Here is a 26658-nt window from a genome sequence, read left to right on the forward strand (position 1 = left end):
ACTTTTACTATATACTTACTTGTTTATATACGTTCATACATAAATGGCATAAAGATAATAATAATAGGGAGGGTTGGGGAAAATACTTTGGTTAGTAGTAATATTTTGACAATGCTCTTTAATCATTAGTTAAACAATATAAGGTGTTGATGGTAGGGTGAGTTATGAGAGTCCTGTATGATGTTATGTATGTTTGTTTTGTAAGTTCACAACTATTACTATACACTTATTGTTAATGTATGTTTGTGTGTGGGTGATATATTTCAATAAATTAATTTTTTTAAAAAGTCAAAGAGAGAAAAATGAATAAATAAAATCTTTTTCTGCCTAGTCTTTCTCACAAGCTATCCATTGGTTTATCCATTTTAGCTGTAAAACTGGAGGCTTTTCCCGAAAGCAGAGTTATTCTCTGATCAAACCTTAAAATGTTCTGAGAATTCTGATTCAAGTGTGAGCCATAGCCAGCTGTTTCCTCATTACCTAGGAACTTGTAAAAATGCATTTTCTCAGCCCCTCCCCACACCTGCTGAATCAGAATTTGCCTTTTAACAGGACACCCAAATGATTAGGATGCACATTAAAGTTTAGGAATGAGTGCTCTATAAGTAAATGCCTTCCTGCTTCAAATGCCCCACCATTCAAAGGATATAACAAGAATATTAGTATGGGAAAATGCTTTAAGTTATTTGATAACTTTATACTGACCCATTTAATAGCAATTAAAAGATATATTAAATATGAATTTAGGAAAGTAAGATATTAGAGCAAATTTATTCTAGAATAAACATATCAGTACTTGCTGTTAGCTTTAAGCTACTTTTGTATTTAAAATATTTTAAAATTATCTTTAATTGCACTTGCTAAAGAATATAACAATTTGATAACTTTCAGTGATGTGGTCCCCGAATAGTTTTCTTAGTATTTTCTATACAGGAAGATACTAAGAAATACAAATACAAATATTGCATCTTATAAGAATTCAATATTTATTAAAATAATAAAATTTAGGGCGGCAGACTTAATCCAGTGGTTAGGGCGTCTGCCTGCCACACGGGAGGTCTGCGGTTCAAACCGCGGGCTTCCTTGACCCATGTGGAGCTGGCCCATGCACAGTGCTGATGCGAGCAAGGAGTGCCCTGCCACGCAGGGGTGTCCCCTGCGTAGGGGAGCCCCACGCACAAGGAGTGCACCCCGTAAGGAGAGTCGCCCAGCGCGAAAGAAAGTGCAGCCTGCCGAGGAATGGTGCCGCACACACGGAGAGCTGACGCAACAAGATGACACAACAAAAAGAAACACAGATTCCTGTGCCGCTGACAACAACAGAAGCAAACAAAGAAGACGCAGCAAATAGAAACAGAGAACAGACAACCGGGATAGGGCAGAGGGGAAGGGAAGAGAAATAAATAAAAATAAATAAATGTTTTTAAAAAATTTAATTTCACATTGTATTTTATACTTCACCAAACACATATGCTTTGTATTTGTTCATATGCATGTATCCTATATAAATGCTACATTCTATGTAGTTTAAGTCTCTCACCACTTATAATTCTACTGTGTTGGGTTTTCTTTCTTACTTTTTGGATTTTTTTCTTTAATATTCATCAAAAAAGGCTTTTTGCCCTTGCATGGATATCTGATGTTTTCAGATCAAATTCAAGATTTGCCCTCAAATCTAACTTTATTTAATTGCACATTTTTCTTTTCTGACTTTTATGTCAATAAATTTAATTAACCCCATTCATTATATCTTCCTACTGTATCCCACCCTCTGATCACTTTTATCTAATTGATCTTATTTTGGAAGATGTTTAAGCACAAAGATTGTGTCAGAAGTTTAAAATCTGTAGGAGCATTATTCAAGGATAATTAAGAAATCTTAGCTGAAAAAAGGAAAGCTTCAGTTTCTGAATATAAAAGGCCTATTTATTTTAGTTTGAGCAGCAAGCAGAGTGATCACACATCCTTCACTTACCTCAAGTAGATCATGTTTAGCTGACATGACTGTGGGTTTCATGAAATTAATCTCTGACCTTAATTTTTTTTTTTTAACAGCAGTGTCAGCTTTCCATTAATAGGCTCTTATCCATTGGAAAATGTGCATAGCTTCCCGGTAGGTGCAAGCTGGGAAGGTTATGAATACCCATTCCAAAGAAGGGCAAGGTGTCCTAGACTTAAGACTAGAGGCAGCTTTTTAAAGAGACTCACTGTGTAATTGTACAGACACCATGTGAACTGTAGGCATTACATGTATTGTGTACTAGGCCAAATATGTACACAAACACCATTGATTACAGAACAAACCACAGTGCATATTTCAGACATGCTCATTTAAATTGAATGAAGCAAGTTCATTGTGGAGAGAGTAAAAAGTTATACACACTGCATAAACTATAAATACTTGTTTCTAAGATTTCCAATTATCCATTTGTGAAAAAAAACCTGAAGTGTTTTTAACTCTGCTGATTGTTACGGGGAAATGTTTAAAAAATCCATTTCTTGGAAACAAAGGCAGCATGTGTTTCCATAGGGAGAATAATCTGATGAGTCAAGCATCTATTATTAACTATCCCAATGATGAGCTCTGTGACCTTGAATGAGGGTCTCCTTTTTCAGTCTTAGTTTTCTTAGGTAAAAGGGAGACAATTTCTTTAAAAAGTGATGTATGTAAAAATAATTCAGAGAAAGTAAATTTGAAGTTCTTCTATGTCAATTTTATGTGAGCTCTCTGTACACTTTTCTTAGTGTATAAGTGATTTACAGTACTCAGATAGACCATGATATATTAGTTTTCTACTGCTACTGTAACAAATTACCAAAACCTTATGTCTTAAACAATACCGATTTATTATCTTACAGTAATGTATCTCAGAAGTAAAACATGGGTCTGACTGGGCTAAAATCAAGGTGTTGGCAGGTCTGTGTTGCTTTCTGGAGCCTGTAGGAGCAAATCAGTTTCTTGGTCCTTTCCAGCTTCTAGAGGCTAACTGCACTCTTTGGTTCTGGTCTCTTTCTTCATCTACAAAACTATAAATGGCTGGTTGAGTCCTCACGTCACATTTCCTTCTGACCACAGCCAGCAAAGATTCTCCACTTTTAAGAACCCATGTAATTTTATTGGGTATACCAGATAACCCAGCACAATCCCCCATCTCAAGGTCCTTGATTAATTATATATACAAAGACCCCATTGCCATAGAAGGTAACATATTCGCAGGCTCTGGGGATTAGGATGTGGATATCTTTGGGGGACATTATTCTGTTTACCACAACTAGTGTTCTCAGTGCTCTTCAACAGATATTACGTGAGTACTCCTCTACACAAAGTGCTGCTTAAGCCTGCTAGACAGACCATTATGTTTATGTGGGTGAATAATGCAACCAATGTTTCCTAATTGTACTTATTAAATGAAATTTTTGGAAGGAGCATTCTTTGTTATGAGAAGCTCATTACAAAATTTCCAAGTAGGTATGATACCCCCAATTAAGAATTAATCACTTCCATATTAAATCTATTGACAGCAGAGTGTATGCTTTCCTTTTCTTCCTCGCGTTTTATTTTTCTTCTTTCCAATGAGGATACATGGAGCATTTCATTGTAATAGTTAGCATTCATTATATAAGTTTGGAAAAAAAGGAATAAATACATGAATAAATGAATGATAAAGTTGGAGAGGTGTAACAAGTATCACTTAGGGTGGCTCAGTTGGAGCCTGGTGGATCTGCCTTCAAAATGGCTCTCTCACGTGGCTTAAAAGTTGGTGCTGGCTTTCGGCTGGAAACTCGGCTGAGTCTGCGAGCCAAGATCCTGATTTCTCTCAAAGTGTTGGCCTCCTCCAGCCTCCTTGAACTTTTTTACAATATCATTTCATGAGTGATCGCCCCAGGAGAGCAAGATGGATATGCCTGGCATTTTTATGATGTAGCCTTTAGTACATAGTATCACTTCCACTGTACTTGATTCATTGATGCATCCACAGAGGTCTGCGTGGGATCAAAAGGAGGGAAGATAGACCTCACCTCTCATTGAAATCAACCAAGGTCATATTATAAGGAGAACATATGATATAGGAAATATTGCTGCAGTCACTTTTGAAAAACTACAGTCTCACGTACAGGGTTGCAAATGTGAAATGATGGGAGCTTAAATTAGAGCAGGAACAGTGGGGATAAAGAGGAAATATGGATCCAAGAAATGAGGAATACAAGGTTTAAGACGAGCAAATGGGAGAAAGACAGAACTCTGGGGGGTGGGGGTGGGGTCCAAAGGAATAGCAGATTGTAGGACGTTAACGGCTTTTAGTATACTCATGCCGAACTCTGCCTTCATAAATATTTCCTCTCTTCAGTAAAACAGGTTGCCAAACTTTCTTTGATTTTTTTTTCCATCTCCACTCTTCAGATTTCCATTGATGATGAAAAGAGTCATCTATTAGTATACCTGATAGTGCATTTTATCATAAAAAGAATCCTCTGAATGTGTAGATTTTAGCCACTACACTACATGCATGAATTGGATCTTATTTCTGATATAATTAGAAGTATGGGGGATTTGTTAAAAAGGCATTGCATGTAATAACCTAGGAATGTGGTTTCCAACTTTAGCATGTGTCAGATTCATATGGAAGAATTGTTAGAACATAGATTTCTGGACCACACTTCAGAGTTTCTGATTCAGTAAGTCTGCAATTTTTGTTAATAATTTGCTTTTCTAATAAGTTCCCAGATGATGCTGATGATGTTAGTCTGAGAACCACTGATCAGGGAGATTCCAACTTATTTAGGATTTTTCCAAATTTTCCATATTTCAAAAGCTTATATGCATCCTTACATCTTAAACCATACTGAAAAACAGAAAAGAAGGTCAGCCCATGACCTTCAAAATTTTCACTACTAGAATTTTTCTCATTTTCATTTGTGGATGTGGTAAAATACAGGCAAGTCAGTATAAATTCTCTTTTGATCTTTCATTTCTCATCCATTAAGGCAGAGTTAGTCATTCCAGGTCAATGAAACTTTTTCCCATTAAGTTGGAAATGGTATCAGTTTTTGAGAGTTAAAGCAAGTAAAATGTTCACAAAATGGATAGAATTAACTTTCTGCAGCAGTCTTAAAAATAGGAGGTCTTCCCATTTAACATCAGGAAGCATAGAACTGGAAATCTGAGTAAATCTTGCCTGAATGTAAAGAATGTCTATAGTCTAATAAATGCCTGAATAGAGCTGTGTTGGGAATCCTAGAAAAGGGGAGACCACCAAGTGAGAATCTGCCAGCACTCACCAGTGCTAGCAAGAAGAGGGAGAATTTGCTGAGGGTCAATGTTCTTGTCATCAAAGAGGTGTTTTCTTACATCATGCAGGAACAAATGTTAGGTTTTGTCTTATAGTATGACAGGTAAGACAGTGGTTCTCCACCTTGGCTGTGCATTGGAGTCACATGAGGAGCTTTAAAAAGCTCCCAATGCCCAGGCCACACTCCAGACAGATTTTTTTCAGTATTGCTGGGATCAAACCCAGGTGATTCCAATTGTTCAGCCAAAATGGAGAAACACTGATATAAAATAACTCTCTCAAGAAAATCTACTGTCGTTTTTTCACTTCATGCTCTTTATGTCATCTTCTGACCATTACATTAACTTACCAAGTAATTTGATAGCAGCTTATTCATTCACTCATAAATTAGCATTGAATTCATATAGCAGTCATATGGATTTGAGTGGTTTGAGTGAGTCTTCTGACTCTAATCAACCATGAGAATCTAAATTCATGATTCTATGCTGTACTACCTGTATCAGTCAGCCTAAGAGATGCTGATGCTAAGTATCAGAAATCTTTTGGCTTTTATAAAGTGTGTTTATTTGGGGTAAAAGTTTATAGTTACAAGGCCCTGAAGTGTCCAACTCAGGGTACCATAAGAGGTATTTTTCTCACCCAAATCAGTTGCCACGTGTTGAAGCAAGATGGTAGGCGATACATGCCTAGTCTCTCAGGCCTTAGCTGTTCAGCTGCTTTGTTCTCTTCAGCTGCAAATTATCAGGCAAATGGCTCATCTCTCCCTGGGGCCTCAGGATCAAGGTTCTCTCCTTGTCTCTTTCTGTGTAGCTCTCCTTCTTTTCCTTGTATCTTCTTCTGTGTCTTCTTGAGTGAGTGTCCATTTATATAGCCCACCAAAGGAGCGGGGACTTAAACTGAGTTACACCCTACTGAGGTGGTCTAATCAAAACCCTAATCTTAACATAATTTAATCAAAGTCATCTCAGATGAATCTAATACAATCAAAGGGGATCACACCAGAGGAACAGACCAGTTTACAAACATAATCCTCCTTTTTTGGAATTCATAAACAATATCACACTACTATACTGTCCATGGACAGACCCTTCTTAGCAAATTTCATAGGTATGGACCTTGTAGGCCCTTTCCTGAAGGGGCAATTGATCCTAAATGATGCTTTATTTTACCTAACTACACTGCATTTTAATTTTTAATTTGCATTCCTCCCTCTCCTTAAGCACTCTAAGTACCTTAAGTAAAGGTACTATATCCTAACTTCAAATGTCCTGCCCTGTCATAGAACCTGACATTTTAAATACTCAATAAACATGTGTTGAATAAATGCATCAATGAATAAATCAATGTAAGTCAGCATGCATTCATTTAATTAAATGCAAATGTATATGCAAAGCTTGTTCGAGACTTCCAATAACTTCATTTTTTCCTTTATGTAATATGAGAGATTTTTGGCAACCCATTCACATTATCTGCTCTCTTCCAGTGTTTCTATGACCAATAATATGCATATATTAAATGGTAAGCTTAATTTTGTTAGTCATTCTATGTGTGTTTATTAAGCATTAATTCAACAATAATTTCTGTTACCCTACTATATGCCAGACAATCTGTTAGACAGGGAAACCATGATGAACAAAACACCCTTATAGAGCCTGCCATTTAGTGAAGGAAGCAGACATTAAAGCAATCACATAAGTACATTAGCTCAAAGCAGTCTGAAGGAAAAACACAGCATGATATGAGAACATTTAAAAGGGGACTCTGATCCAAATAAAATGATGAATAGCTGAAATATGCAGATGAGTAGTGAAGACAAGGAGGAAGGGAGGCAGGAGACTGTTTAAGGCTCATCAGCTCCTTTGAAGCATATCCTCATCTGCCCATTGGAATGTTGTGCTACCTGATCTGGTGTTAGCTATGTGGATGCTAACCCCATCACCGTTGAAAAATGATACATGAATACATATGATTTATGTACCATTCAGTGTCTATGTTTTACCATAAGCCATTTTTCTTAAACTAAAAAGAGCATTTTAAAAACTGTGATGACTCAATACTTCTTTTAACACCAAACTGATGAGATGGCTGGTGTCCTGAAAACCAAGCTGGACAGTATTATTCAAACATTTACCACAGCTATCCACTTCTTTTTCCACTTGTAGATAGAGCCTCTAGGTCAGCATTCCCTAAAGGCATTTTTTTTTTTTTTGAAACATAATACAACATGGATTTTTTCATTTCAGAAATACCTATTGACTTTTAATTATGGAAGATAAAGATTTAACTCTCATTCATACCCCTTATCTCTAGTATCTACATGTCTATTTCTCATTCCCAGGTTCTTCCTGTAGTTATATTGTGGTCTGGGTTAGATGAGTGCTTCTCATCCTGGCTGCACAGTAGTATCACTAAGAAAGCTGCATATACCTGAGACCCTCCCTTACAGAGATTTCTTTACGTGGTATGGGGAAAGTCCTGGGTATCAGAGTTTTTTAAAGTAACAGCTTAATATTAAGTGAGTTTCTATGTGATTAGAAAGCGTAATTATCACTGTGGTCATGTTGTAAGTTCAACAATCAGACATTTAGAGTCCAGCATGTCACAATTCCTTGCTAGCTGACTAACAAGTAATGGAATGTAACCCACCTTCAAGTTTGCTTTTTAGCTTCTGTAAAACTATATGAGGCAGTTTTGCAAAGCACTGTCTTTTACCTTCCCCATCAGAGCTGCTTCCACCTGTGCCTCTCCTCAAATTATGCTGTCACTTCTCAACTCATTAGCTCAAGGACACAGTAAATAAGCCATCACCTTTCACTGATTTTTCTCAAGGGGGAAGTGTGTCATTCCCTTCTGCTTTTGAATCTCTCTGCCCTAAATATCCATAAAGTTATCATCTTTTTTTCTACTATAGAATTACAAATAGCAAATTAGGCAGGCAAATATATATTTCAGTAAGGATTTTATTCTATCCCAAATAACTTTCTTATCCCTAAACTAGATGCCAATACATAATATACTAACTTTTAATAGGCAACAGACTGGAGGATATTAAAAAGACTTTCAAACCAGTCCAAATCCCCTATATTGACCTACAAAGAGACTTCTCTATATGATATTGGAAGGTAACTAAGCTTAGAACTTATTATGGTTGAGTCCTTTGATCCCAACTATCTTTGAAACTACCATTAGCACCTATGTACACTTTTGTCTTATGTTTTTGTTGGTTAACAGGAGCGTAGCGGAACATCCACACAGGAACATGTTTGGGAATATTTGTGGTATCAAAACTATGGTGGGGAGGTGCTACGGGATATTAATTATCCTATAATATCCTGGAAAGTCCTGCGCAGCAAATTTCCCACCCCAAATGTTAATTTACTGTCTCTCTTCCAGTTTCAATTCCCGGGCAATACAGAAGACCAAGAAATCAATTTGATGAAAAAATACTATATAATTCTTTGACAAACAATTTGACCTGGAACATTTAGGCCATAGCTAAGCTAGCAAAACCTCATTATTTGCTATTCATCCACATCCCTCCAATCAGAAATATCCTTCAAGTTTCAACTCAAGTTCTACTCCTTTATCATAGTCCCAACTGATTCTCTTGCTTCTGACTATAACCTAATAATCATCTCTCATACCACTTGATTTGTTTATTCCTTATATATTGGCCTGTCCCTGAGTTGTTTCATATGTGTAAATGTGGTCTACCCCAAACTTGAGTGATATGAAACAAAGAGCTCTCTCTCAGAATTTTTATATATAATTTTATCTGTACTTCTTTCAGGGAGCTTAAAACTTGGGGCCTTCAGTTATATAGTTATTTATACAATTGTCTCGTCTTCCCTTGAGGTCTAGATTTATGTATATTTTATATTTCATTTTTCACACTTAACACAGTAGCTGGCAAAAGCAAATACCAAAAATGTATACCAACAACTATTTGTTAAATGAATGGATAGCTTTCAGGGTCCAGTAATTTTGCCCTTCTCCATGCACAAGGGAGTGATAGAATGGTTAGAAGGAGGCAGGCTACCATGTTTTACATCACCCATGGCACTTAAGTGCCAGGTGATGGTTATGGTGAGTCATCTGAGCCAGGACCTAGATGGCTTTTCAATCCAGAGATAAAGGAGGAAAATGAAGTAGAAAAGCCTGGTCCACTTAATTCAAGAAATAGTCAAAATTTCCAGGCAATTTTCAGAACTCTCATTTCTAATCTACCTCTTCCAGTCACTATGATGAAAGGCTCCAGAGAGGTCTGCTGACTTATTTCTCTAATTGAGTCATTTCTGCTACCCTAGCTACTTCCTGGTGACATCTTTAGAACCTTGGACTAAGTGTCCCATCTCTCTCCTTTTCCTGATAAAGGCTTTTCTCTAGAGTCTTCAAAACCCTCTTGCTTTGCTTCAAAGCTTAATGCAATGCCTTTATAGGACTGCTTGAAAGGCCATTAACCTGTAACACTAGTTCTCCCAGTGCATAGAATAGCACTGATCATGGAATATGTTTCCACTTAGCTGATTTCTCATTGCTAACCTGAAATAAATTTATTTAGTCAGTACTTCTTTAGTGATAACCTGAAGAAATTCATTTAGCATCTGACAATTACTATTTCATTATTTTAACCAAAAATTGTTGTCATCAATTGGAAGTGATGCTCCATATATACAACTAAGATCAAAGTAGCAAATTTGGGATCAAAAGCAGCAATGGAGGTACATTTAGTGGGAGTAGACTCAACTGAGGAGGGGGAAAACACTAAGGATCACAATTAACAGCTAGTTCAAAGTGAATCAGCAATCTTTTTCAAAGTTTTACAATACTATAGCAAGAGGGTGACTTACCAAAAAATAAGAGTATTTAAACCAGGGTTTTTACCCAGTTTCTTAGTCAAGTAACTCTATACTTTCAGGCATCCTAGGACTTCATCCCATTGATTGCTAATTCTCACCTGTCTCATTTCCCTTTTTCCCTTATCATTACATTGATCACACCTAGTCTTGAGCTTCTTAACCCTTGACCACCCACTTTACCACTTTATCTTCTCAACAATGGCATGGCCACTGCAAATTTATCAGTTTCAAGAACAGACTCTCTGTATTCATCCTAAAGTTATTTTCAGCAAGTTTTAGTGTGTGCTCACTAGTTATAAAAATAATATGATGTTGTTTAATTAAATTAAATCCCATCTTTCATAATTCCAAACTGGGGTCATGTTTGTTAAATCTATCCGGTCTCCATTCTGAACATTAGTTTTTGCTCTTCTCTGCTTGTTTTTCAATCATTTATAGCAGACTCAAGGACCTTTTGTTACTCATCTTTGTGTCATTTTCTGCCATTCTGCCTGATCCATAGTAGGTGCTAAAATATTGAATGCAACATATCTAATTGAGCCTTGGATATGACATACTGTTTTATAAATCAACTTCAAAGTTGATAATTCACACTACAGAGACTAAACTTATTCTTTTTCAGATGTAAGTATTTTGTTTGTCTTCTAAATGCAACATCTAATATTTCTGTTAGTTTTTTGTATCCATAGATTGTCTTACGTAACACCTCTGCATAGGGATTTTACCATATGATGGTAATAGAAATTTTATAGCACATTATTTTATCCCCCCAGGTAATTAGACACAAGTTAAATGAGAATAACCACAGACAAAAATAATAATATATCAGAGAATTGCCAACTTAAATTATAACATTTTTGCCTTGACATTATACCAAATGTCTGTATCAAAAAAAACTCTCCTAATCATACGATAAACTGATTTTAAAAGACAATGCAAAATGTTCCAGGGAAACCTTGCTAAAATTGTATTTTAAAGACTAAAAAATGGAAACTGATTCTCCCTCGTCCATAGGCTCACCAATGCTTTCAAAGATTTTTAAAAACTAATGAAATACTAAGAGCTTTTCCTTTCATTTTTTTTCCTCAACATTTCAATAACCTGTGTTAGGGAGAGGAGAAATGATATAGCAAATGAGTAGCAAGGATAAAACCAATTTATCATAATGAGTTCTAGCCTCACTCTGAATAAAACAAACCTTTTCCTGTAAAGAGCAGCTTCCTTAATGTAAATCATCTTTGTCCTTATTTTAAAAGATTGTATTATTTAACTTGTTTAAATGAAGACCAAATACCATCACCTCAGGCATGGATACTGTATTAGAAATTATCTAAACTGTATATATATATATATATACACACACACACACACACACACACAAATACACACACACATATAAAATTGATATATATATATAATTGAAAGTTCCTAATTAAGTGAGATGGACACTGTAGTTTATAAGGAGACAGCTCATTTACATACCAAAAGATCTCTCAAAATCGTAAATTCCTTGGGCCTTTGACAGCTTGACTTCAGGCAAAGAGATGTGGAGATGTTTGATGTTTAGAGAGCATAACATAAATAGAGAAGAGTGGGACTTTGTTCATTACACATTTGCAAAGGATATTATTTTAACTTCCTTTGAAGATGGAAAATATTATCTTTTGGACCAGCAAGTTCATATATCTCTATAACCCTTACTGGGTGACATGCATGTTTATGTGAGGCTCAAATAAGCACTTCCTAGCAGAAACCATGCATGTCACTCAAATTACCCAAAGCAAATTGGACTTGGGAAGAGCAAAAACTTAACCTTGATGAGTCTTCCTAGAGCTTTAAATTGAACAACGCCTGAACTCCATAAACTCAGAATTACTGTATGATGTTAATATGTAGTTGCCAGATAAATGTTTTTTCCCAAATTTTCTCTTTTTAAATGTGTTTTGTTAGATAATAGGCATTTTTGTTATACTAAGCATGCTCCCAAAAGGTTTCTTTTTATTTGAAGGAAGAAAATAAGACAATAATGTTGTAATACTATTTTTAATTTCCAACCAAGCATAACTGTAAAACCAAAAGCTCAACTGGAAAATCTTAACCACCTATGTATTCTCTTTTCAAATTGATATATTCAACCCAAAGGTCAATGTAGATGATTTTAAAATTGCTTAGTTGCACTGTTTTATGTTTGCCTCATATTAAATACGGTTACTGATTAAAAATTAATGCAAACAGCATTGGAGGATGTAAGTCTCTAAGGATTCCTAAGCCTTTGGTATAATAGCTAAATAGCCGCAATTCATTTTTGCATTGTAAAAGTAGCATGATTTTTAAGTTACAGTTACAATGATGACCAAAAATAAATAGGAAAAAATTAAGAATCATTTAAACTAATAAACAGATCATTTTCCATGGTACTCTGTACTTACGTGGTAGGGATAAAAATAAGAGTTACTATTACAAATAATAACAAAAGTCATTTTTAAAAATCTCAGTGGATTCCAGCTAGGACTGGCACTACAAATACATATTTTCTGTTCTCTTTCACTGCAGCTGTTGCATCATGGGTGGTTTCTTAAATTATAGGGCACAAACTTAATTTGCCAACTAATACAGCATTGTAAAAAGTTGAAAAAAAAATCCCCTGACCAATTTAACAATTAGCCAAGACTCACCCGGTGGTTTATGGCCCCCGCTATGAAGCCCCTAACCTACCCTGGGCCTTGTATGGGTAAGCAGAGGAGCTAGCCACGGAACCCAAAGTTTTGGCTTAAAATTTATCGCATTTTCTATTTTATCACACTGTCTTTAACTAGTTTAATGCTGCTTCCTCTCAGCTTTATTCTCCTTTTTCACTCTGATTTTCAATGAATTATATACCCCACTGATTTTCACAATCTGCTCTTGTTCTCTTTTTCTAAATCCAACTTGAAGGGGAAAGAAGAGAGAAATTTTTAGAGTCAGATCAATTGGGTTTATATGATCCTGGCTTTCAGCATTTCAGAGTTTTCTGTAATATTTAAGAGACATTTCTGCAAGATCTTAGCACTTAATACCCTGTCAATAAACCCAACATTCTCGTTTAGCACTATTTTTCCATATCATATTGACTTCTTTGGTTTTTAAAACCTTCTTAGATTTTTCATATGAACTATCTCAAAAAGTACGTTGCTAATTAACATCTCTAAATCTCTAATTATGTCACTGATAATTTTGAGAAATGACATGGAACTAACCTGTAGATTCCATATTATAATGGATATATTTTAAACTATTTCCTAAAGTGCTGATACAAACTTAAAGTACATTTCTGGACCCCTTTGTCTAATACAAGCACATTTGGTATCCTTTTCAATAACAAGAAACAGTTTCATTTAGAGAGAAATTTTCACTTATGAATAAAATTGGTGGCCAGTGGATTTGCTGGAAAAGTAAATTCTTATTAAAAATTACTCACTTTATACGAACATCAGCTCTGTGGTTTTTTTCTTAGCTCCTTATTATGGAGAAATTTCAATATTCATAAAAGTAGACAGAATAGTATAATGAAACCCATGCACCCATCACCAGCTCCTACATAATCAATTCATGGGCAACTTTGCCCCCATGCTCCATCTACTTTTCTTTCTGAAATATTATTTAGAAGGAAGTTTCAAATATCATGCCATCTCATCCATAAATATTTGAACATTTATCTGCAAATAATAAGTAGTTTTAAAACATAAGCACAATATGGTTATCCTACTGAAATATAATAATAGCCCATTAATATAATCTAACATAAAGAGTATATAAAATTTCCAATACTTTTTTGGATATTTTAAAAGTTGTTTGAATCAAGGCCCTATAATTCTGTACATTATGATGGGTGGCTCTTTCTCTTAAGTTTCTTTAAATTTCTGCTTTTCCTTGGCATCTATTTGTGTTCTAATAATGTATTTGGAGGAACTGAGTTGTTTGTACTATAAAGGTTCTCATTGACTAGATTTTGCTGACTGAATCCCTGTGGGGCAGTTTTTAATATGTCACTTTGTCCTCTTTTTCTTAAAAATCAGAGGGTTTGTTCTTTTTTCATTTTTTTTCCTTTATCTCTCTGTTTCTTTGTTTCTTCTTTCCTTCTTTTTTTGAGCCAGAATTGTTAGTTCCAGTTATTTTAGTTGCTGGTTAGGTTTCACCTTGTATTTTGCCAACAATTTTCCATTTGGTGTCTTCCAGACTTCTACACCCTGAGTCTGCATTGCCCTTTAGTGCTTCATAATGGAAAATTTCAATCCTGTACACAAAAGTCCTTTTCAACTAACTCTTCCTTTGCCATCACAGACCTCTGACTCCGAATATAATTTTAAAATATACTACTGGAACTAAAAATGATATCCTATGTGTCATCTATTACTTTCCTGATCAGAACATAATGTGGAGGTGAATCACCAGTCACACCAGAGTAACCACTCTTGGTTTTGTTCAGTAAACTCTGATATGTAGGTTGGATCTTCTCCTTCTCTTCATTTCATCATCTGTTACTCTAGGTGATATAATTCATTACCATACTTGTCGTGGTAGGTTGAATTATGCGCCCCAGGAAGAAACAAGTTCTTACCATTCCTGTGGGTGAGAACCCATTGTAAGTAGGACCTTTCGAAGATGTTATTTTTGTTAAAGTGTTGCCCTACTGAATTACGTTGCACTTCAATGCAGATTACTGGAGTCCTCTATAAGTAGAAAGACATCCAGGCAGAGAGAGAGAAAGCCATAAAGAGGAAAAGAGCTGGAAGTCCACAGGAGCCAGAAGATAAAGGACAGGATATTTCCACATGTACTGCCACATGACAGAAAAACCAAGGACTCAGAGATGGCAGGTATCCAGGCCCAGAATGCCACAGGCTTGGCGGGAAAGCATCACCTTGCTCACACATGGATTTTTGGATTTTTCCTAGTCTCAAAACCTTGAGTCAATAAATTTCTGTTGTTTAATGCATCCATTTTATAGTATTTGTCTTAGCAACCAGGAAACTAAGACAGTTGTCAAATAGTCCTGCTATGAACAGTTCATCATCTTTCTTGGCAGCAATAATGGGTATCCCTCTGAGGCAATGTCTGTTGGAAAAATGTGTGAAATAAACTCCAAATTTTGCTCTAAATTTTGAATATCAAATCCTCTCATAGGTTTAAATGTTACAGAAGCTATGAGATGTGGTCCGACTAACAGCAAGGAAAGAATTCCATCAGAAAAATATCCCTTCTCCTGAACCGTGAGGTTATATGATAGTTAAGATGGTGAGTGTTTGACATATGCCTGTTGTAGTTTTCCTGGCTGCTGAAGTACATTCCTTGCAACAGAGTCGGCTTAAAAAGTGGGAATTTATTGGCTCATAATTTTGAAGCTAGAAGTCCAAGTCAATGGGTCATCAAGGCGATGCTCTCTCCCAGAAGACTGTGGCATTGGGGGGCTAGCTGCTGGCCATCCTTGGTCCTTGGCTTTTCTGTCATATGGCAGTTCACCTGGTGGCCTCTCCTGCATTCTCTCTTCTCTTCCAGGTTCCACTGACATTCAGCTTGTGACTGCTCCCTTTGGCTTTCTCTCTCTCTGTGGCCCACCCTATAAGGCCTTCAGTAATAGGACTAAGACCCTCATGCGTCAGTTGTGCCACACCCTAACTGAAGTAAGCCCATGAACAGGTCCTACATACAATGGGTTGACACCTATAGGAATGGATTTAGTTTAAGAACATGTTTTTCTAAGTACATAGTTCCAAGCCACCTCATACCTCTCAGCTTTCCAAATAAGAATTTCCTTTAACTATGTGCTCTAGTAAATGCTAAGTGAATTATAAATAGGATCTCCACCAACTTGAATTCATTACCAAAAAATCAATATTTCCCTATATTTTGGAGGCCCTTAGATCCAGAAAACACAATTTTATAAATATTCTTGCAAAGTAATTAAACTGCATGAAGATAAACAATTTGAAAACATTATATATATTACCAATTGCTTTAAAAGTCTTTACCATTTCCAGCAAACCTATTAATAATCTACTAAATTTTGTTTCATTATCAAAATCACTCAAAAAGGCAGTTTTCCATAATGATATAAAATGACAAATAGATATTGAAATTAGTGGTTGAAAGTTCATGTGAATATCAGAAGGGGTGCCAAGGTTGATGCATGTTAAGAAAATACTGGGCCTCTGGAAGGAAGATAGAGGGCTATTTATGGCCATAAACCTGTTTGTTGTTTGAGTATAATCCAATCTGGGACCTGATCTAGTTTAACCTACTTAATGTAACATAGGTCAAAACCACGGCCAGGGTCCAGAGATGTCCCTCTCAGACTCTGAATTGACAATAGGCTAATTATCAACCTAACACAGCAAGAGGAAATATTCAGTACCACTTTGGGATGAGAGATCTGGAGGTGGATCTTAGCTGCATCATAAAGAATTATAGGAATTTAGGTAAATTCCTTAACCTTTCTTCAGGTTCCTATTCTATAAATGGGAAGAATAAAAGTATTTCCCTAATATGGTTATACTGAGGATTACATTAGCATATAACAAGCTTACTCTAGTGATTAAAATTTAATGTCTTCTCAATTAAAGTGAGTTATTTTGTCATTACAGCTATTATCTTTATTAATTTATCATGGCCAGAATCAAAGATCCCTTTTTCTAAACTCATTGGAGTTCAACTTTGTCTTAGTTCTAGTTCTTGAAACTCAATTCCATATTTATCATTATTTGCCTTCTTCCTTTGGATGATATAAACCTACTTGGAACATTGAGTGGAAATCTTTGTGAGGGGCATAGTCAGGTTCATAGACATGCCATGCTCTATAGATGCAAAGGCACTGGGGTAAGCTATGAGAGAAATGAATTGCATCTTTAGACCTGCCTTGATCATCAGAGACCATGGGAGCAGATATAATCCCTCTAAGCTTCAGTTTTACAAAACATACTTGAAGACATTGCCCTAGAGCCTTCTAAGGCTATCATCTTGCTCTAAGGTTCTTAAATGCTGCAACCGTTCACTGGATCTGTGATGAATGGATGGGAAGGGCAATCAATAGGTAACTGATAGGATGCTTAAATTTCAGTAATATGTCTAAAAGTGGTGGCAAAGAAACATAGCAGATGAGAGGAAAGAATATTCCAGGCTGAGGAAATAGCCTGTACCAAGGCTTAGTACAAAAGGAATGTTCTTAAAAAAGACAGAAAGAAGGCTCATGTCACTGGAGAGGAATAAGTAAGAAGAAGCAGAAAGTCAAAATTAAAAGTGTATAGTTGAGCAGTGCACAATAAACTTTGGGACAACCACGGAGAACAACTATGATACTAACCTTAAGAGGTAAGCTCATTTGAGTTGTCAGTCAAATTGCCATTTGAGAAACATTATTAATAAAATCATACCAAAAAAGGAAAAGTATATAATTGATGTTCAGATGACCTCGATCCAATGAAGGATTAAGAACACAAAGTAGGAAATGGCTTTCATTCAGGAAGTAAGCAATGTTTTTACATTTCTAAATTATTCGGTTATTTTTCAAGGGAAACCCCCAGAAGTCTCCAAGACCCTCAATTGGAGAGGACAGAAACAAAAATTTTATACCATAAACAGGAATTCTCCTGCACAAAAGTTTTATGATTCAAATGCAAAGATCTACAGAGCATTATCAACATGCAAGCCAAAGCTGGTTTGGCCGAGTGACCTTCTGAATCAGCTGGCCGGCTACAGAGATAAGTAGGGAAAACTACTCATAGGGGTCCTAATAACTTGCACAGCTATGCAGGAAGTTTTTATAGATAGCTCTCTTTAAGTCAAACTAAAGGTCACATGGCACAGAATAACTATGGACAAAGGAAAAATGCTATTTATATTTAGTTAGAGAATTCTGAACTAAAATTGGTAAACAGCAAACCTAGTATCCATCTACAACAAAGAAAGAAAGAAAGGAAAAAAAGCACAAACTAGATCTAAGCGACCTGGCTTCAAATCTTGATTATGCTGTGGTCTTGAGTTAGTCACTCAACAATTGAGTTACAGTTTCTTTTTCTGCAAGATGGAGAAAATAACACCTACTCATTGAATTGTGTGACGCTTACAGAAGTAAATATATATAAAGCCCTGAGCAAAATACACGATACGAAGACATTACTAAGTAATTTTAAAAGTTAATTTGGGATTCTAGGATAAATTTCACAGTGAATGGTACATGTCTGGAACTTTTCCTAATCAACAGGACCTGAAAAATGTCCAACTCTACAATCACTGCATCCATAGTAATGTCTAAACAAGCAGCCTAAAATCAATCCTGTATATTATACATGTTTGTTCTGTAAACCCACAACTTCTCTATTAAGAAAACAAAAAACAAAAAACAAAAAACCCACTGGCACAGTATTCAACTTGGAAGCTCTCAGGAGCACCACCTGTCTGATTTTCTTACAGCTGTCAGAAGCAAATTTTAGATCCACCTCCCCAATTTATACCCCAATTGGAGCCGGATTCTGTCTATATTCAAAAAGCTTTCATTTTTTTCAAAGGGTCCTTTTCTTCAAAGAGATATATATATACTTGAAAAACTATCGCTACATGGACAAATAATAAAAAATATACTTTATGACCTGTGTCTTTTTAAAATAAGCTATGAAACAAAATATTTCTTTTAAAACAAAAGATAGAATTCACCATTAGAGGGAAAAGAGAATTGAGTTTGTAAAAAGAAAAATTAGAGAATTCTAACACTTAACCATCTTATTTTAAAAGCATATTGACCTGCAGTGATTCCGTGGAATTCCACTTTAGCTCAAAATTTCCATCAATAATTAGATAGAAACAAATTCTGTGGGAGCACTGTTATCTTAAATTATATATATAAATATTATATATATATGAATGTGCATATTTATATACTAGGAGAAAAAAGAAAAATTTAAGATCTCTATTTAAAAATATCATCATAAAGCAAAAATGTTCAAAAATCATTTTTTAAGTTTAGAGGTAAAGGTAATATTTTAGGATCACAACAGTCTCCATCCTCGCAAGCCTTGTAATTTTTGCTAGGTAAGATATCAGGCACACTGTTGCCTGACCGTAGCTATTTATAGAGGTGCCAGTGACAACTGTTAACTACGGGGCCTTTGGCACAGCAGAGAACAGTTTCTATATGCAAAATTTCACAGAGAAACCTCTTCTCACTCCCGCAACACAGAGATCTGTCAGCTTAGCCTCTCAGCTCCCAAATCCACTGCTCCAAATCCACTGCGGTCTCATGAACATGGCAATTACCTAAGAGCAAATTGCAAACTGATGCACTGACAGTCAAGGAGGCTGCCAATTTACACGTTTTTCCTCCCTAGCTGATACTCTCAGCAAAGGGTAGCAATACCTTCAGCAGTGATCTCAGTCATAGTGGTGGTCCAAAGTAAAAGTCAGGTGACAAGTTCCGGTTAAGTGGCCCTTTGCAGAATGCTTTAAGATGCCAGAACGCTGGTCGGGGGTTCTGTGTTGAAAGGTGAGGGCTCCTCGTTTTCCTGGCTGTTTCTGCTGCTTCTTTGTTGTCCTGTTGAACTTTGTCTCTTCTCTGCCCAGTTCTCCCCCTGCAAACAACCTGAGCCCTTTCCAAGCAGCACTTGTGGCTCAGGCTGAAGTATCAGCTTCGTACAAAAATAGCCTCATCTCCCTAGGACTCTTCAGCACTTTTTTTTTTCCTTTTGGCTCTCTCAGGGAACAGGCACACACACAACCCCCCCCCCCACACACACACACCCTCTCTAGCCCCAAAGAGAGGCAACAACAACCACCACCACAGCAAAAGGCAAGGGAGGGAACTGAGAAGCACAGTCTAAGCCCCCACAGTTTCCCTAAGATAATTACAGATGTTGGGGTCTGTGTCAGAAAACATGAAATAAAGAGTAGAAAGTAATCCTATCCCTTGATGGCTCCGATTTATTCTTAGAGCTCTTACTGCTCAGTACATTCCTTCCTTCCCTTATTTGGTTTGGGGAGGGTCCTGTAACGTCTACCAGAGGCAGCACAGGGGTAGTCTTAAGTAATTTTCTCCTATTTGATTCTCTCTTGGTCCAAATCCACTTAGCAAGTGCAGTTTATTTTATAGGCCACACTTAAAATTGTACTATTAAGTCCAGGAGCTTCCTTCTAAAATAGCTATTTTGTAGATTAAGATTTCCCAGTCACTGGCAAATGAGAAATAGGTGACATGAAGCTATAACAGAGACACTTGAGAACCAATGAATTGCTGGCCATTTTTTATTCTTTAGTACCTTACTGAGAACAAAATATCTGGATCTATCTATGAAATGAAAGTAAGGGAAGGTGTCATAAAGTTCAAAATACACAAGCAATATTTTAGTAATAGATTTCAACTTTTCCCTATCTCACCTTAAAAAAAAAAGGATCCTAGCAGCCAACAATTAGCCAAATTGGCTGATTAGCATTTCACCTTCCCACTTGTAGACAGGTGATAATGAACAGAGAAATATTCAATAGTTGGAAGGAAAAGGAGAATCAAAGGGCATTGATAATCACAAACTCTAGCTAATCCTTGAATAATCAAGGGTTGACTACGCTTCTCGTCTATTTTACCCTCATATTCAACCTAATAAGTTCTTTTAGTTTAATCTTTCAACTTTAACTTACTGCCTTTTGTTGTCAGAAAATCTTGAATTTGTATGGTGTCTCATGGGTCATAACAAAGATAGGTATGGTTTGGTTTGGTTTCATTTTAAAATTTGAGTCTCAGAAGAGGACTGTGATATATTTCCACAGGCAACAATCCCCTCCACATTGGTGGTGCTGCCTTTATTTGCCCACTCAGGTCAATAGATACCATACATACAATAGGAAGGTTTTACATAGCTGAATAAATAGATTAGAAGCATGTGATCCTAATTTACATAGGAGGAAATAATTCTGGGAAACACTCAAGATTTTATATAAGGTCTGATGCCTAGATTGGAGCCCGTAAGATTTAATATCAAATCTAATACTTTTCCTAAGAGATGAAGTGTTCTTGCAGACACTACTAATTGCAGGCAAAGAGAATCACTGAAAATAGGCCTGCCAGTAAGATGAAAGGATACAAAATCCTCATAGCAACCTCAAGGACACGGAGTTGGTGTCTACTTTCTAACTGGGAAGATGGAGTAGAAGAATGGAGTTCTTATTTTGCCCCCAAAGGCATCTGTATTCAATATCACCGTCATGCTTCCAATTTTAGGAAAACAGCACTTCATACCTTCATATGTTAGTCATTTTCATAGTCTTTCATTATAGTTAACTGAAGAAACAGTAATACCTTACGTATTTCATGAAGAATATGTCTAGGTCAGGGCCTAATTAAAATTAGCTAACCTAGAGGAGCAAACTCCATTTAGAAATTTTATTTAATAAAAATTTAAGATGGATGAGCAATGATTGATGTTACTCTTAAGTTCCAAAAACACTAATTTCATGTTATACATCTTAGAGGGAAAAAAGAAAAGGAAAAAATATTCTAGCCAATAAAAATATTTATGGAGTAAAAGGTTTTTTTTTTAAACCAAACTGTGAGATGAGTTGATGAATCTAATTAGATATTGATAAATTAGTATAATTCCCATTTTGAAGAGTTATTGGAACTCTTTCCGTTATTGAAACTCAACTCATGAGGTGTACATTTTGGTTTTGCATGGAACTCTACAAAGCTTTTCAAAATGAAGCAATTTACATTCTTCTAAGGAATTCAAAGAATAAAATATTACAAAAAATTTGCCCTTCTTCATTTTTAAGACATTGATTTTAAAGGAACATTGTCAATTCATTTGGCTACTCTAACATAATCCAAATGTGGTAGTTCTCTCTTCTCAGTAATAACACCTGATATATTCTGAGGCTTTCCATTTCTGTAGGGTCAGCACAGGTAGACTCATCATGATTTTATATACAGGAACATTTAAGAAATTACGACATTAATGAAGGCCTTAGTCTATATAAATCAATGGTAAAAGCTCAAATTTGTCCTCCTATTAAATGTTGCATTTACGCCAAGCTGCCTTTTCAAACTGATTATACTGATCATCCCTTGTGATTTTCACAACATGTTGTAAATACTCAAGTTAGTAGTTAAACCTATTCTTCCTTAGAGCATTTTTAACTTGGCTGCTTTGTCAGCTATTGTCATAAAGAAATAATCAGTAAGACATATAATGCATTTGGCTAAGAACAAGATACTTTCATCCACACTGAATTTCAAAATATAAAAGAATCCAGGAGACAACCAGAGAAATTCAAGGATTTTGGGTTTCTGCTCAATAATAATAATAATAATAAAATGAAATAAAAAGTAACTTTAAGAACATCCTGCATTATCTTATCCAGTACCATTTTTTTTCTGTCCAGTAGTAAGAGGAGAAATAATTAAAGTTTACATAAATAAAAGAAAAAGATAAATAATCAGCAAGAATGATCTGGGACAAAAAGGGGAACAGTATCATAATTTAAGAAATTTTATAATTAAGAGCTAACAACATATAAGCTACTATACTGATGACTGAGTTGAAGTAGGTTGCCAGGGGAAATATACCAAAAAAATGCTTAACTTAGCTTTGTAAGGGAAGAAAAACTTGGCAAAAACAATCCAGATATGGAAAAAAAAAGGTGGCTTTTTGTAATATTAGAATGAAGAAAAACAAAAGAAACTAGGACAATTTAAAATGAACATGGGGGCCATTTGATTGTTTTTGTTTTCACTTGACCTTGAAATCTCATCACATAACCCAGCAATTCCTTTGAAACTTCTACCTGATAAGCATAGTCTTCAGAATCACAAGAAAAGCCTCAATCAACTTTATTAACTCATTTTATGTCATCTCAGGGCTGCTGTTCACTGCATTTTAAAGTTTTTTTGTGTTCTATTTGTGTCATGGAAAATCTCATTCTGCCCTTATTACTTTCTCTAAATGGGCTGTGCTCATGTCTTTAATCAAAGGTTGAAAGTCAGTCCAAAGGTTTGGCTTACAATCTGATTATTTAGAAACTGTATAATCCAGATAATTTCAAACGACAGAAGGTATTCCAGTGCAATTATAAACTTTCCTCTATTTAACTCTGACTCATGAATAGCTGAGTCTCCAATATCAGGCTGCTCTCCTCACAGACATTTGACAATGCCAAATAGTCTCTCATAATTTGGCCTGTCTTGATCTACTTTTCAGTCAACAAAGCTTTAGATGCCCCTTCCTTTTTTAGAAATTTTATTTTCTGAAGAGCTGATATCTGTGCACTACTTTGCCCTCTTTATGAAAATCTGCAATACCCTGTCCTAGGTGGCCCCTGCAGAGTCTATAATTCAGAATATTGCTTTCTATTCTGCAGTCTATCATATACAACTCAGTTTATACTCTTTGTGGCTATTAAAATGCCCACTATTATGATTTATGATTTTAGATATTAGGCTTTTGAATATTCTTATATAAGCATAAACACTTTTCTTATAAAAAGTAAACTACTGACAAGTTCTTAGATAAGCAATCTTTTTCTCTTAAACATTGTGCTCTAGTTCTTAAAACTTCTCAAAGCAGACACCATGGAATGGGTTGGCTTTTAAGAATAGGAATTTATTAGTTTACAAGTTTACAGTTTTGAGCCTGAGGAAAATATCCAAATTTAAGTCATATTCAAGGTAATGCTTTCTCGCCGAAGACTGACCACCAGTGATGCTGGACTCCTCTGTCACATGGCAAGGCACATGCCAATGTCTTCTGGTCTCTGCTTTCTGAGTTTTGTTGCTTTCAGCTTTTTGTATCCATGTCTTTCTCTCTCTTTGTATGAATTTCATTCTCTTATAAAAGACACTGAATCAGGGTCTTCATTTAAGATCCTATTTACCAAAAGTTCCTATTTATAATGGGTCCACACCCACAGGAATGGATTAACGTTAAGATTAGCCTTTTCTGGGATACATACAGCTTCAAACCATCACACGTTATAAATGGATATTTCTTTTGCTACTTTAGAAAAACTTCACAATGTCATTTTAAGAATTTTGTTCTTTACTCTTACGATGATTTGCTTTATCAACAATGCTATCAGTTGTATCCACTTTATCATTACTGAATACTAAGTAGATTCAGCAACTTTATGAGCTTATTTATAAATAAAGAAATAACTTAATAATTCCATTATTCAGTAAACATATATTAGCACTTCCCTGGGCTCTGAACTAGGTTCTGGTGAAACAAAAATGAGTAAGACAAAGGTTTGGTCTTCAAGGAGATTATAGTGTAGTAAGAGAGTCAAAAAGATAGACTAATTGCCACAGTGAAGTATGATAAATTCTAGAAAAGAATAAAGAATAGGATGGTAGGAAAGGAATAATCAACTCTGTGTTAATGATAAAGAGACAGGTTTAAAAAGAATGCAATAGTGGAACTGGATCTTAAAATATAAGAAATTATTTAAATAAATGGTTAAGTGAAGACATATTTTCCAAGTAGAGGGAAATTCCTCAATGGAATTTAATGGAATCAAAGGTATTATACCCACAAGGGTAGATTAGTTTAAAAACACAATCTTTCTCTTTTTGGGATTCATAAAATTATTTCAAACTGCCACACTCCACCCTTTCAATCTCCAAAACACATGTCTTGCCCTATGCAGAATACATTCATTATATCACAATATCTCAAAAGCCTTAAATAATTTCAGTAGCAATACTAAGTATAAAATCTCATATCAAAATCAGTTATAGGCATGAAGTTTGTCTTGGGTCAAAAGTCCCTTCTTGCTGTAGACCTGAGAAACTTAGAAAACAAATCATCTGCTTCCAATACATGAAGGAGGGACAGACATAGGACAAATATTTTCATTACTGTAAGGAGAGATTTGGAAGGAAACAGGTGTCATGGGTCTCCAACAGTTCCAAAAACCTGCAGAGCATACTCCATTAGATTTCAAAGTCTGAGAATCATCCTTAGAATAATGTCTTCTCCTTTGGGGCCTCACGGGAACCCACCCTTTCCACAGGCTTGTCCAAAGTCCATTTTTTTCAGTTCCACTGTCAGCAAGCATCTGGGTAGCACCTGAGCTCCAGACCTCTCCCTCAAGAACATTGGGGTTATGGTGATACTTTCCCCAATCTCTCAGGTACAGTCTTAACCTCCTTAGTTCAGTGAGGTAGTGGCAACATTCTCCCTAGTCTCTGGAATACAGGCCCAATCACCTCAGAGCAGTGGAGTGGTGACTTAACTATCCCCAACCTATGGGGAACAGGCCCATCTAACTCAGAGCAGTTGGGTGGTGACCCAACCACCAAGGAATGCCCTCCACCCTCTCTGTAGCCTGGGGTGGCCAAACTCTCTTTGAATAAAGGGCTGGGAGATCCACCCTGTTTAAATGCTGGGACAAATTCACCCTTTCCTTACACGTGAGTGGTCCCTCTCTTGGCCTGAGGAGATGTATAAATTCTAGACCACAGCTTCCATGATTTTCCTCTTGAAGCTGTTTTCCCTCCACTCTCTCCCCTCCTTTTCCATTTAGTCCAAGCTAAAAGCAGTTTCATTCATACAGATCTCACAAAAAGTTTGTTGGTTTAGCATGCAGGAAACAGGGGTCCAAGTCATCAGATAGTTAAGACTTTCCACAAGTCTTTTCTGGATAATTGTATTTTCAATCCTGACTTACAAGTTCCAAGTTTATTTAATGCCTCAAATGGAGCGCTATCATCTGGGGCTTGATTTCCAGAAGCTTGGAATTTCAGGAATCAGTCTCTGGCTTCTTTGTGCACCACAGTTCAGTTCTCAGCTTATCACTTTCCTCTCACATTTTGCTAAAAGCTACAAGGAGAAACCAGGCCATATTTTCCACATTTACTTTAGAAATCTCCTCAGCTAATTCTCCAAGTTCATAATTTCCCAATTCTGAAACCTTTCATCTAACATCAGGGGTCAGTTTTGCCAAGTTCTCTGCAACTTTAAAAGAAGGAGTGCCACCTTTCCTCCAGCTTCCAAGAATAGTTTCATCATTTCCTTCTAAGGCCTCACTGAAAATAATTTTAGGACCCATATTCCTACCAAGTGTCTCTTCAAAGGAATCTGTGTCTTTTCTATCAAGCATCTCACAATTCCTCCAAAAAAAAATACCCCTTACCTATTTATAAAACTGTTCCAGCATTTTTTTTTATTTTTTTAGGAAATGAAATCACTTTATCTGCTTTCATGATATATCAGCTTCATAAGCAAGGATGGTTTCTGAGACTGAAGGAAAATGGATGGGTTCAGCTGTAAGATGAAAATTTCCCTTATTCCTTAAACAGAGTCACACTCAAGTGGCCTGGAAAGATCTTCCATACCTCTGGAGGCAGTTTGGCTTTTCAAAGAGAGAATATAACCTTCTTGTAGGTCAGAGATAGCATCAAACCTTTTTTAGTCTACTGGGCTGCCAAAAGCAATATACCAAAAGTGGTTTGGCTTTTCCAATGGGATTTATTAGTTTACAACTTAACAGTTCTTGGG

General features: G+C 36.0%; 1 protein-coding gene across 22 annotated transcripts in view; it reads right to left on the bottom strand.

Annotated features, from left to right (window-relative positions):
* The window catches only part of TRDN (triadin), a 462763-nt gene extending 442744 nt beyond the window's left edge, over positions 1-20019 (bottom strand). For 11 of the 22 annotated variants that reach the window (XM_058307361.2, XM_058307369.2, XM_058307372.2 and 8 more), the window contains exon 1: positions 19536-20016. In XM_058307361.2, the coding sequence (XP_058163344.1) occupies positions 19536-19557 (22 nt within the window). In that variant the 5' untranslated portion in view covers positions 19558-20016. Of the gene's footprint in view, positions 1-19535 lie in introns of all 22 variants that reach the window. The other 11 variants (XM_058307379.2, XM_058307380.2, XM_058307376.2 and 8 more) reach the window with 4 other exon arrangements.
* Positions 20020-26658: the final 6639 nt, after the last annotated feature.

Source organism: Dasypus novemcinctus, chromosome 11 (genome assembly GCF_030445035.2).
Source record: "Dasypus novemcinctus isolate mDasNov1 chromosome 11, mDasNov1.1.hap2, whole genome shotgun sequence".
Classification (NCBI taxonomy): Eukaryota; Metazoa; Chordata; class Mammalia; order Cingulata; family Dasypodidae; genus Dasypus; species Dasypus novemcinctus.